A 13035-nucleotide genomic window follows, 5' to 3' on the forward strand; every position below is an offset into this window, starting at 1 on the left:
ATTTTGTGTCGTCCTAAGTGGATGTCATAAGCTTTGTGCAGGTGGAAAATCACGCTCCATTTAAGAGAAGACAAAATCAATCAAAGCTATGAAATCATTAAAAGTAAATTTCCCCAGACACAATCTTCCCATTCTTTCTGTTTCTCAACCTTGAATTCTAAGTAGGTAATTAAAACTGAATACAAAGTTTTTCTTTGTACTGTCCCTTAGGATATTTTTTTTTCCACTGAAAAAGTTGACAACATCAGTTACCAGGAGAGTTTTTAAAAATGTAAACCCAAACAGCATTTCTAGCAAGGAAATGCTTAGATAAGATTTTGTAAAATGTAAATGTAGAAGCAATAAAATTTTGTTTGGAAAAAAATCCAGAAAATCTTAAAGACACTGGAAAGATCCACGTGGCAACCCGTGGCACTGAATGGAAAAACTGTTGATCTGTGATACAGTGTCAGTATGCCTGACAATGAGTCATGAAGTTACAAAACCTTTAGAAGTTACTTCTGAGAACCCTGAAGCGAGAAATAAAATACCAGAAGAATGTGAAACACGGTGCCTAGCTTTTAAATAAAAAAGATGTGGAAGCCTGCAGTTAGCTCCTATTTAAATCATTATGTTAATGACTTAAATACTTTTCCTGGCTGTAAGGCTTAAGAGAAAAAGGAGATTATTAACTGCCAATCATTCTGATTCTAGATTAAGAGAAACACCACTCCCCTCATCTTTGAGTAAGGGCAGTGCCACATTTCCAAGTGCCATCCTTAGATGCTGCTGAGGGCAAGTCCAGGCAGCTTGTCTGTGGCACAAAAATGCCCAAACAGGTGGGTGCTGCTATCCCTGAAATCCCCACATCCTTCAGGGCTTTCCCATCACCTTCCTGGCTGGAAAGGCTGATCAGTGAGCTGGGAGGGGAGCAGAAAGGGCTGGGCTGCCTTTTGGCAGGAGTTGCTGCTGGTTTAGGAGCGAGCAGGGCACTGAGGGACCTTGGTTGCCTGTGGATGGATGGAATGGTGAGGTCGCTGTTCCCTCAGGGAGTGGGAGGAGGGGATGAATGGGACAGCAATGAGGTCGCTGTTCCCTCAGGGAGCAGGATGAGGTGCCAGTTCTGTTCAATATTTTTACTGATGACATGGATGAGTCTTTCATTAGTAAATTTGTGGGTGACACTAAGCTGGGAGTGTGTCCATCTGTTGGAGGGTTCTGCAGAGAGACTTGGAACAGCTGAATGGATGGGCAGAGGCTAACAGGATGAAGTTTAATGAATCCAAGTGCCCAGTCCTGCATTTTGGCCACAACAACCCCCTGAAATGTTATGGTGCCCAGGCAGAAAGGGACCGGGGGGTACTGGTCCACAGCCAGCTGAACAGGAGCCAGCAGAGTGCCCTGGGGGCCAGGAAAGCCAATGGATCCTAGCCTGGATCAGGAATGGTGTGGCCAGCAGGAGCAGGGAGGTCACTCTGTCCCTGTACCTGGCACTGGTGAGGGCACACCTGGAGTGCTTGTCCAGTTCTGGCCCCAAAGTTTGGGAAGGATGTTGAGATGCTTGAGAACTTCCAGAGGGGGCAACAACGTTGGTGAGGGGCTGGGAACACAAACCCTGTGAAGAACCCCTGAGGGAGCTGGGGGTGCTCACCTGGAGAAAAGGAGACTCAGGGGTGCCCTCATCGCTCTCCAATTCCCTGAAAGGTGCTGTGCTCAGCTGGGGCTGGGCTCTTTCTCCAGGCAGCACTGACAGAACCAGAGGACACAGTCTCAAGCTGCACCAAGGGAAATACAAGTTGGATATTAGGAAAAAATTTTTCACAGAAAGAGTGATAAAGTACTGGAATCGTCTGCCCAGGGAGGTGGTGGAATCACCATCCCTGGGTGTGTTTAACAAAGCCTGGATGTGGCACTGGGTGCCAGGGTTCAGTTGAGATGCTGAGGCTCGATGATCTTTAAGGTCTCTTCCAACTCAGTGATTCTGTGAATTCTGTGAAAGGAATGAGGAGATGTCTTTACAAACAAACTGTGGGCCTGATGGTAGAAAAGGCCAGATACTGAGAGGTAAAAGAAGCAATGAGGGGGAACCATAAATTTCATGAATTGACAGAGATTGTTACTCACTCAAGCCTGTGCTAAACCTCTGGATTTAGAGAAAAAGAACACAAGGAAAAAAGAAAAGGGGGGGGCTACATATTAGAAAGGGGTGTACATGAAGTGATTGGGGAAGTCTATACCTCTCAAGTACCTCAGCCAATGCGGAAAAGAGAGGGAAATGCAGCCCAGAAATTAGGATAAAAAGGAGGCTGCATGCTCTAACAATTTGAGAGACCTCACGGAAAATGCCCATGACCTCTCTCTTTATTCCAATACAGTTACAGGAGTCCTCTGTCTCCTCTTTGGACATGAACCTCTGGTGTATGTGAATTAATTTTCCTGACAGGACGAACGGGACGGCGATAAGGTCGCTACTCCCTCGGGAAGCGGGATGGTGGATGAACGGGACAGGGATGTGGTCGCTATTCCCCGAAGGAGCGGGATGAGGGATGATCGGCACAGCGAAAAGCTCGCTGTTCCCTCATGGAGCGGGATGAGGGATGAACGGGAAGGGGATGAACTCCCTGCTCCCTCATGGAGCGGGATGAGGGATGCAGAGGACGGCAAGAAATTTGCTGTTCCCACATGGAGCGGGATGAGGGATGAACGGGACAGCGAGGAGCTCGCTATTCCCTCATGGAGCGGGATGAGGGATGAAGACGACGGCTAGCAGCCCGCTGTTCCCTCATGGAGGGATGGAGAGGATGGCGAGCAGCCCGCTGTTCCCTCATGGAGCGGGATGGGGGATGCAGAGGACGGCGAGCAGTCCGCTGTTCCCTCACGGAGCCGGGATGAGGGACGAAGAGGACGGCGAGCAGCCCGCTAGTCCCTCATGGAGGGATGGGGACGCACAGGACAGCGAGCAGCCCGCCGCTCCCTCACGGAGCAGGATGGGGGATGCACAGGACAGCGAGCACTCCGCCGCTCCCTCACGGAGCAGGACGAGGGATGCACAAGACAGCGAACACCCCACCGCTCCCTCACGGAGCAGGATGGGGGATGCACAGGACAGCGAACACCCCACCGCTCCCTCACGGAGCGGACGAGCGGAGCAGCGCGGGCTCGTCCCCCTGGCGGGGCGGCGCCGCGGCGGCCGCGCCCCCGCGCTTGACGCGCGTCCGCCGGGAAGCGCTTCCTGCCCGTCACTTCCCCCGCCGCCACCGCCGCTCCCGCCGGGCCGCCGGACTCGTGCCCCTGCTCAGGCCCCTGCAGCCGCCGCCGCCATGGCCATGAGGCAGACCCCGCTCACCTGCTCCGGCCACACGCGGCCCGTGGTGGACCTGGCCTTCAGCGGCGTCACCCCCTACGGATATTTCCTCATCAGCGCCTGCAAGGGTGAGCGGGACGGGCCGCTTTGTTCGGGATCCCCCGCCCCGGGGGTGGGCGTGGGGGCGCCCCGCCGCTCGTAGGCCGCGCATCGCCGTCCCGAGGGGTGGCGGAGGGGCGGGAGCCGGGCCGGCGGCTGTCCCGGCCACTCGGGGTGGTGGCACCGCCTCGGTGTGCTCTGGGATGACGAAGGGAGCGGACAGCCGGATTTCTTTCCCGGTGCTTCGTTGCCGGGGGCTGTCGGAGCCCGCATGCGCCCCGTGGGGATCCCGGCTGCTGAGGGGCTGGGAGGTCTCCAGAGTGGTTTGTTGGTAAAACTTGCCGTTCCCATCGCCTGTGGGGCTAAAGCGAGCTCCGCTTTGACCGGGGCAGCTGCCTTGCCCTGCTGGACACGGCATGATGAGAAGTCTTTATTCACTGTGGGAACAGCATTTTATCGTCGTGCATGTATATTTTCATCTTTTGCATGCATAAGTATTAAAGGGCATTCCTTTTCTGCCTTGAAGGGCTTCCAGTTCAGCTCTGCAGCTTGTGTGAATAACTCTTTGAGAGCCTTCCAGAAAAAACTGATGATAGGAAAGGCTTTCTATTGCTACTTCATTGTTTTAGTCGTATCTCACTGCAGCCATGAGACTTGTTTCTACATACTTGTGACTTCATAATAGTGTTCCAATGTAAAAAAAAAAAAGAGCCAACCAAATCTGTCTTACCTGAAGAAAACTTAAGTAAAAATAAAACTTAAATGAAATGTTCCTTTCTACCTTCTTTCTATCTTAACACAAAGTTACAGACTTTTATGAGGAAACTTTTTATCTCATTTGCAGTAGCATTCGAATATCAGTACAGTTGAGATGCGTGCAGCAAGTACAGCTGATGTTTAGCAATACAGCTGAACTCTACAGCCAAAGCCCCCTGCAAAGGGTGGCTTTGTAAAGTATGGGGTATTTCCACGTGCTGGTGCAAGGGATTATTTTTTCTTCTAAAAAAAACTGCTTCCCTCTTTTACCATGTTACCTGAACACTGGTTTTTTTTTCTGTGAAGATGGCAAGCCCATGCTGCGCCAGGGGGACACGGGAGACTGGATTGGCACGTTTTTGGGCCATAAAGGTGCTGTTTGGGGTGCCACCCTGAACACAGATGCCACTAAAGCAGCCACAGCAGCAGCAGATTTTACAGCGTAAGTGATGGACTGTTCTCATGGTCTATATTTTGATTTTTATTCTGTTGCTCTTTGGGGACAACTTAGCTGTACTAAATTACGGATTCATTTGTTTTTCTTTAGTAGCTGTTAGCTTATTTTTGGCTAGCCAAATTAAAACCTAGATTTTTATCTTCTTGAAAGTAGCTGCAGTTAATTGTGCCATGATGAGCATGTGATTGCTTCTTGATGTGCTTAATTATATACTGGTTTACTTAACTTTTCTGTGCAGCTCTAATCTCTGGCACTGTAGTTATAGCAAGAGTTGAGAGAGGGATTTTTATTTTCATCTAGCACTTAGCCTCTTTTTATTACATGAAACTTCTAGTGAATTAGTTCTTCCATGTTTTTTGTTGTTTGTGCTGCTTGCAGTTTTAATGAATATTTTGCAAGTTAAATCTTGTAGAGGGTAAATTCTGTCAATGAAGTTGCAGAGAAGAGCCACCTGTGTCTTCAGACTAAAATGTTAATTAGTTTTCATGGTCCTGAAGAAGAGCATAAAGGAGAGTGGTGGGATAGTCCAAAAAAAGCTCTAGTAAAAATATATAAAATATTCTTAGTGACTAACTAGGTTACAATTTACAATTAGGATAAAATGATGTGATAGCATGAGGAAAGATTGCTTACAAATTCATCTGACTGTCCAGGTTGATTTGTGCTTCTAAAATACGAATGTTTCCTCTTGCTGTTTAGCAAAGTGTGGGATGCTGTGTCAGGCGATGAACTGATCACACTGGCTCACAAACACATTGTCAAAAGTGTGGATTTTACACAGGTATGAGAAACCTTTATACCTTACTCACCAGGGAAATAAGCTCTTGAGCATGTTTTGCTATTATTTACTTTTTTGCTTCTTTTGTTGTATATTTTAACAGGTAAATAATCTAAAGTACTGCTGCTCGTTTTCAGGATTGTAGGGTTAATGTAACAAGTGTGCTAGAGGCTATCTGAGACAGAAAGCTGTGATTTTAACTCAGAGACAAAGGCTGTGTTTTGTTTCAAAGTAGAGTTGACTCTTTATAACTTCTGTTTCAGGATAGCAATTATCTGTTAACAGGTGGACAAGATAAGCTCTTGCGTATCTATGACTTGAGCAAGCCAGAAGCAGGTGAGTCTGCTTTTAAAATTGATTTTTGGGGGCTTTTTTTGAGTTAAATCAAACTTCTAAAATTAAGGGGCTATTTCTGTCATGAATCACTAAGAACAATATTTTAGGTTGTTTTACAAATGTAATATCCGTAAGTTTTTGATATATAAGGGTCCCAGAATTGCTTGGGTTGAAGATCACCTGGTTCCAAACCCTCTTCTAAGGTCTGATTAAAGCCCCATCCAACCTGATCTTGCACACTTCCAGGAATGTGACATCAAGCAGAGCATGTTTCAGTTCAGTGCAGACATGCTAGAAATTGGTCTAATTAATTCAAATGTAGTCATCTGAGAGAAAAAACAACTCCACATATTCAAGTGTGTTTAAAATCATGTTGGTACTGACCTTTTTAGGAAGCCAGAGAACATCACTGTTCACCTAGTGAAGTTTTTGAAAGCTAGGCAATCAGATACCGTTTGCATTTACTTCATTTATTTATTATTGTTCCTGGAATAAGATGTACAAATAAAGTCCTAAGTGCCTGAAGTAATTCTACAGTCTCTACTAGATGGAAATCTGTGTACCTTAAGGAAGCCCCCAAACTGCTGCATGATGTTATTTCATTTTCTTACATGTATTAAAATATTTGGCTTTCTTTTAAGAACCTGATGTTGTGAGTGGACATACTTCTGGCATTAAAAAGGCCTTGTGGAGCAGTGATGACAAACAGATTCTTTCAGCTGATGATAAAACTGTGCGGTAAGAAAAAGTAACTTTGACTTTTCTTTATTGTCATGCTCTGTGACAATATGCTCACTTCATGCTCACTGTGTGAGGATGAAGTTATGTCCTTTTGGTAAAGGATATGAGTAACACAAGTTGATCCTGATCCTAGGTTATTGTAGCTGCATGCCTGGTACAGCTCTGCTGTCAGAGATGATTTTGGTAATAGTTCTAATTTCCCCATAAATGTTTGCTTCTCATAGATGTGTTCTCCCTGATAAGAAGAGGTGGTCTTTGAGAGCAGCATAAAATAAATTTATGTCTTTTGTAATCCTGAAGAAGATGAATTTATAGATGAGGTCTCTTGTGTTCTCTGATAAGAAGAGGTGGTCTTTGAGAACAGCATAAAATAAATTTGTCTTTTCTTAATCCTGAAGAAGATGAATTTATAGATGAGGTCTCTTGTGTACACACTGTCCTGAGCTATTGCTGCTTTTTCTTCAGTTTCCTAGTGTTAAAGATAGGCAGGAACCTAGTCCTGTTAGTTTTCCTCCAAACTGTAGGAATAGAAATGCAGCAGTCAGGTAGTGAATAAAGATTTTTATTTGTCACAGCAGCACAATTTAATTTCTGCTTAGATACTTCTTGCACTCCTATATAAAAAGCTTATTATCCTCAATGAACCTCTGTAAATTTGGATTAGTAACTCTTTGTCTTTTGAAATAAAAAGAGAATAGAATCTTCAAGCCTTGCTTCAAGGTCTGTTGCTTAGGAGACTTAAATCAAGATTTTTAATCTCCAGGAGAATCACTGAGTAGTTAAATGGTGTGTATATACCATTTAATGTTGTGGCATTAAGCTGCAAAGGTAAAAGTATTTTAAAAAAGGAATGTGTCTTAATCCTGGCCTAGGTGAGAATGCAGATAAAGCCTCTGAAGATCTGAAGTACCTCTGCAGTCAAACCACATTCCTTGATGGGTGCCTTTTTTGATGCAGGTCTTGCCACGGATGTGAGGTGGAAATTGTTTTGCAGAAGTTCTGAGAGTCTTTTTTTCCCTTTTTTTTTCCTTTTAAGCCTGTGGGACCGGAGTACCATGACTGAGGTGAAGTCACTAAGTGTGGCAATGTCAGTGAGCAGCATGGAGTATGTTCCAGAAGGACAGATACTGGTGATAACCTATGGGAAGACTATTGCTTTTCATAGTGCAGAAACGTGAGTCCACAACTCCCAGTTTTTACAGGTGCAGTTATGGGCTTTTTGTGGGTAAAAACTGGCTGTACAAGGCCAGAGTCACCAAGCTGTCAAAACTGGCATCTCTGTGATGTTTCAAGAAAGGAAGTTACATGCTTAAACATATTCCAGAAAGTAGTTCTGTATGTGTGAGCTTTGTTTTGCTTATTCTAAACTCATTTCTAATTTGACAAGCATGATTTGCATGTATCAAAACTTGTTTCAGAAACTCTGTGGGGTTGAAATTTATTTCTAGGAAAAGCAGTTGAGGTTAGTAGAATCACGAGTTTCTTTGGTCTCAGGATTTTTCTTTAATGTGAATTTCGTTAACAAACTTTTCTCCCTCAGTCTAGAGCAGATTAAATCATTTGAAGCACCTGCTACAATCAATTCTGCATCTCTTCACCCTGCGAAAGAATGTTTGGTTGCAGGTGGTGAAGATTTTAAACTCTATAAATATGACTATAATACAGGAGAAGAATTAGGTATGTTTGTCTCCTATAATCATAAAGAAGTTCTGAAATAGGTGTTAGTAAAATAATGACCAGTAAATGAAACTGTTGTACTCAAATGAGGTCTTAGCATAGCATAAAAAAAAAATCTCATTCTGTGTTGCAATAATAGCTGTATGCTGAATTGTCATACTGTTCATTAGATATGTCAGTTCCAAGATTTTATGGAAAATATGATGTGTTGGCCAAATTTGTTTCAGAAAAAGCATATTTTCTTGCTGATCCAGTCCTCATTTAAAAGTGTTTGTGGAAGGAGTGGTTGAAGGAACAGAGCATGTGTACCCCATGCTGCTGGCTTGCTTTGCAGTTTTGTCTAGAATAACTAAGCACCTTTTTCCTTGCAGTTAATGAAACATTAATATCTTAATTATTAAATGCCTAAAGTAGCCATTGCTGACACACCCATTCATGGCAACTCTGTTTTGTATCAGGAACTGATCTGTTTGTACTTAAATTTCAGTTGTTGGCTGAAATTTGAAATTGACAGTCTTGACGTGTTCCCTTCAGAATCTTACAAAGGGCACTTTGGTCCCATTCACTGCGTGAGGTTTAGCCCTGATGGAGAGTTATATGCAAGTGGCTCTGAGGATGGCACACTAAGGCTGTGGCAGACAACAGTAGGGAAAACCTATGGCCTTTGGAAGTGTGTAGTTCCTGGTAAGTGTGTGCTTGGTCTTGGGGAAACTTGGCAACTCTGTGTGCACTTTTGAAGTGATGTCATTAGTGCTAAACACTGAATTTCATGCAGTGATTCCTGTCTTCTGAGGGTTTCTGATCTACTCATATCTGTTAGACTGAAGGATGTACTTTTGTAGCTGTTCTGTAAGCAGTTAACATCACACCCATAAGCTTTTTCAATATAGACACTTTGTGGGTATTTAATCCAAGAGCCTGATGTATTTTTACATTAAAGAATGAGAAATGTGTGATACCACTTCTATAATTCTAAAAGAGAGACTCTCTAGAAGTGTGGATGGTATTTTTCTTTTTTACTGTACTCTGGTTCTTTCAGCTTGGGGAGAGGGAGGCAATAACAATGTGTGGATATTCATTAATAGAATTGCTTGCTCAAGTGTTTCTCCTCAACACTGAATTATATGGAAACTACAATATATATATATTTTTTTAATGAAGGTGGGTGGGGTTTTCTTTTATATTGTACTCTGGTTCTTTCAGCTTGGGGAACATGTGGATATTCATTAATAGAATTACTTGCTCAAGTGTTTCTCCTCAACACTGAATTATATGGAAACTACAATATATATATATTTTTTAATGAAGGTGGGTGGGTGGAACTGAAGGTATTGACTGTTTTTCTACTCTTTCTCTGCAGAAGAGGAGAATGCAGAAGCAGCAAAAGCAAGGACTACTCTCCCAGGAACTGCAGAGGAGGAAATAGGTAATGAACTGAACTGTCAGCTTCAACTGCCTCAGTGTTAAAAGATAGTCAAGATGACAGCATTCCTTAGTATGAAAGAAGTACTTTCCCCTCAAGTGCTTCCTGGTATTTTTGACTCTTTTCAAAAGATCTTTTTTGAAAAGAGTAAAAAATATGCCTGACATTGATTATATGGTGTCAGACTGGTGAGTGGAGCTGTGCAGGCACAACGGATGGGGTAGAACAGCTGGGTCAGATTGAATGGGAAAACAAACTGAACCGGTCTCTTCAAGCAATCCCTGCAACATTTCCTTGGTTTCTATATCTAAAGCGAAATTAAATAACACCCTTTTTATTTAGTTGCAGAAGAGATTGCCTCTGAAAACTCAGATACAGTGTACAGCTCAACTCCTGAAGTGAAAGCCTGATTACTGCAGCTGTTGTGTGACACGTGGACATGCGAGACTGAATCAAGTGAGCAGTGACAGACAGCAGCCTTGCAGAGTGCGCTCCCTCCGAGGGGCAAAGGTGGGCAGTAATTGATGAGAGTGCAGTGGAACTGGCTAGGTGTTGTCTGTAAGAGAACTCAGCATCCAAATAAAAACCCAAAAGACAAGTAGTAGAGTTCTGCTGGCTTTTTGGCATAACTGCCTACTGTCTTTTCAAAGAAGTGTGAAGCCAAGATCCAGTCTCTCCAATCTCAATTAGACTCATTGTAGTGTGTTTTCATTATTACAAAGAAGAGATACAATGGCTTTTACCTTTTTTTTTTTCTTGAAAGTTGGAAAAATTGGCTCTAGTTGAAAAGAAGGGATTATGTACTTAAAAGTATTTGGTTCTGGTTTTGTTTCATTGTATGCTGCTTCTGAATGTTTAACTGTTTTCAGTTGTCTAAATAAAAAGCCTCTCCAAACTCCTACATCACTTTTGAGCGTTGGGTTCATGACATGGAAAAGCAACTGCATTAATCACGTAATCCTTGGCATCTTGGGTTTGTACTATACAGAGAGAAAGCAAAAGAATGTTTTAGTGTTGGTACAGAGGATGGCAAGTTCTTTGATCTGTAAGCTTTGTATCTTTTTTATTCTTTAAAGTTTGAATGTAAACATGAGTCTCTAAAAAGAAAAACAGTGAAAATTCCTAAATTAAACGTGCTGCCTGAAGTATTTGGTTGTACATGAAAATATCAGAGGCTGGCTGCAAATCTGTGTCAAGCTTGGGTTTAGTCCTCCAGACTGGATAAAAAAGTTACTCTTTCAAGGTTACAAATCATATTTTCTTCATTAAAGAAAATGATTGCCATTCTTCCACTTGTCATTTCCTTTAATGTTATGCTGAAAGCTTTACATAATGCATTCTGTGTGGTAAGGAGAAAGAGGTATATTTATTCACACACCTTTTTTCATATTCATACTTGTCCTTACTGTCCTGTTTTTGCAGACTATACCTATTTGAATTTTATTCTAAAGACAAGTAAGTCTGATTTACAGCTAAATGGTTCAGTCTTGCTAATTCCACTAAGGCTTCTGAGGGCTGCATATCTAGTACTTCAGCATAAAAATTTTAATTTATAAATTGGATGTGTTTAAAATGAAGGACTTTGAACACCTTGCCCCATGGTGGAACTTCTTGAATGCTGTGGGTTTTATTCCATATTTGCAGTAGGCTCTATAGCATTTCATAGAGAGGTTTGGAATAGAATCTCAGAATCTATTTAACTGAGGAAAAAAACCTTTAACTTCATCTGTTAACCTAGTTACTCCCAAGTTCACCAGAAAACCACGTCCCTCATTCTGATCACCAGTAAGGGCATCAGCAAAACCCAGATTTAATATTAAGTGACAGGACAACAAAGTTCTTTGGCAAGATTCTCTCTGCTACTTCCAGGACAGTTAAGGCACACCAAGGAAAAACAAGCAACAACAAAACCAAACAAAATCCAGGCAATCGAAACAGAAATGAACCGAGTATTGTTTACAGGGATGTGTGTGTGTGGGTTTAAGTGGCAAAAGGATAGTGAGGGCTTTACAGGGGATGTGTGTTTAAGTGGCAAAAGGATAGTGAGGGTGAGGATAAAAAGAAATGAGCTTTTAGGCTTTACCAGCACTCAACCTTAACACTAATGTTAACTTCTACCTTAAACCTAACAATTTATTGTGGAACAACATCTAACTTTCACCGCACCTAACTTAAAAATTTAACAATTTAACAGAGTAAAAACACTTCACAATATTTAACCTAATTTAGGATTTAACCTTACTTACAAGCTGAATTTACTTAAGACAGGTAACAGTGTTTTATCCCAGACACAGTTAGGATCTGCACTTAGTTTGAAAGTGTGGGAACAGGGATGTTATGCTGTTGGGGCAATAAAAATAATTTCCAAGGCTGTTCCTAAATAAAACAAGATCTCACTAGCCAGCAGCAGTTCCTGGATGAGCAGACAGTGTTTCTGATGAGCTCAAGAGGAGCTGAGCCAGTGCTGTTTGTCAAGGCCAAGGCATTACAAGTATTTCTTAGATGACACTGTGGCCTGGAAAAGGAGGAGGAGGAGGATGCACCACCACATGTGCTTGAAAGCTTGTAATTTTTGGACTGTTTTGACAGGTCCTAAAGTACACAGTGCAAATGGTATATGTTTCTAGAGTGACTGCTGTCTTTCAAACCATTGCTTCTCAAAGCACACTTGCAGTTTTGGATGGGAAAAGTAAAAAAGAAAACTGTTCTCAGGTTTCAGAGCTATAGCCCTTTCCTGCTTTACCTGATGCCGTTGTGAGTTTGAGGTTTCTTTAAATTGGAAACTGTTTCATCTAAACGTCAATATTAACAATGTACATCATATTTTTCATGAGACTTCATGGGGTTTTCACAGATCTGGAAAAAAAAAAATGTAAAGGCCATGAGGTTTTCAGTGGCTTTGTTACCAGAATTTCATTCTGCAGGCACCACTAGAAGTTTTACAGGCTGGCAGCTTTATTAACCCCGTGTGTACGTGTGGCACCAGCTCCTCCTTGAGTCAACACGAAGACACTGGACAGTGCCTCGACTCATCCCCACGCCAACAGCAAGTTCAGCGTTTCCAGCGGGACGGAATATCCATATACTTCCAGAGGAAAGGAACATCCCCAGGGTCAGCGGTGGCTGCGAGCCCTGCCCGGCGCCGTCCCCGCGTGCCGGCGGAGCTCCGCGCCCGGCGCGGTCCCCACGTGGCGGCGGAGCTCCGTGCCCGGCGCGGTCCCCCCGGAGCCTGCCCGGAGCTCCGCCCAGCCGGGCCGCGGGGGCGGCAGCGCGGGCCATGGCGGGGCGGAACCCGGGCACCGAGCTGGGTAAGCGGCGAGCTCACCGAGCGGGGCCGGGGATCCCCGGTGGGCGCTGCGGGTCCCTGGGGCGGGGGTCCCGGGGCGGTGCCGGCTCCCCGCGGCCGGCCGAGCCTCCCCCCGGCGGCTGCGGGACCGTGTTCCTCTGCAAAGCAGAAACAGGAACAGCACTGGGGCTCCTGTGCG

At 43.9% G+C, this 13035-nt stretch overlaps 2 protein-coding genes across 3 annotated transcripts in view; both read left to right on the forward strand.

Moving 5' to 3' along the window:
* Positions 1–3211: 3211 nt before the first annotated feature.
* On the forward strand, positions 3212–10837 carry LOC121332902 (serine/threonine kinase receptor associated protein). The gene is made up of 10 exons (XM_041398811.1): positions 3212–3411; positions 4445–4580; positions 5295–5376; positions 5637–5709; positions 6351–6447; positions 7487–7624; positions 7991–8127; positions 8662–8811; positions 9488–9553; positions 9893–10837. Exons 1-10 carry the CDS (start codon positions 3300–3302, stop codon positions 9958–9960), a joined length of 1059 nt encoding a protein of 352 aa, XP_041254745.1. The 5' UTR covers positions 3212–3299; the 3' UTR covers positions 9961–10837.
* Positions 10838–12777: 1940 nt separating this feature from the next.
* DERA (deoxyribose-phosphate aldolase) overlaps positions 12778–13035 on the forward strand; it is a 47524-nt gene continuing 47266 nt past the window's right edge. For both annotated transcript variants that reach the window (XR_005952215.1, XM_041398772.1), the window contains exon 1: positions 12778–12858. Coding sequence is in view for 1 of the 2 variants with exons in the window: in XM_041398772.1 (XP_041254706.1) it covers positions 12828–12858 (31 nt within the window). In the remaining variant the exon portion in view is untranslated. The remainder of the gene's footprint in view (positions 12859–13035) is intronic.

Source organism: Onychostruthus taczanowskii, unplaced genomic scaffold (genome assembly GCF_017590055.1).
Source record: "Onychostruthus taczanowskii isolate IOZ18803 unplaced genomic scaffold, ASM1759005v1 scaffold15, whole genome shotgun sequence".
Lineage (NCBI taxonomy): Eukaryota > Metazoa > Chordata > Aves > Passeriformes > Passeridae > Onychostruthus > Onychostruthus taczanowskii.

Coding starts and splice junctions, on each gene's coding strand:
- LOC121332902 (XM_041398811.1), top strand. CDS start 3,300: ATGGCCATGAGGCAGACCCCGCTCACCTGCTCCGGCCACACGCGGCCC. Junction 7,625..7,990: donor GCTTTTCATAGTGCAGAAAC/GTGAGTCCACAA, acceptor TTTCTCCCTCAG/TCTAGAGCAGATTAAATCAT. Junction 8,812..9,487: donor TTGGAAGTGTGTAGTTCCTG/GTAAGTGTGTGC, acceptor CTTTCTCTGCAG/AAGAGGAGAATGCAGAAGCA.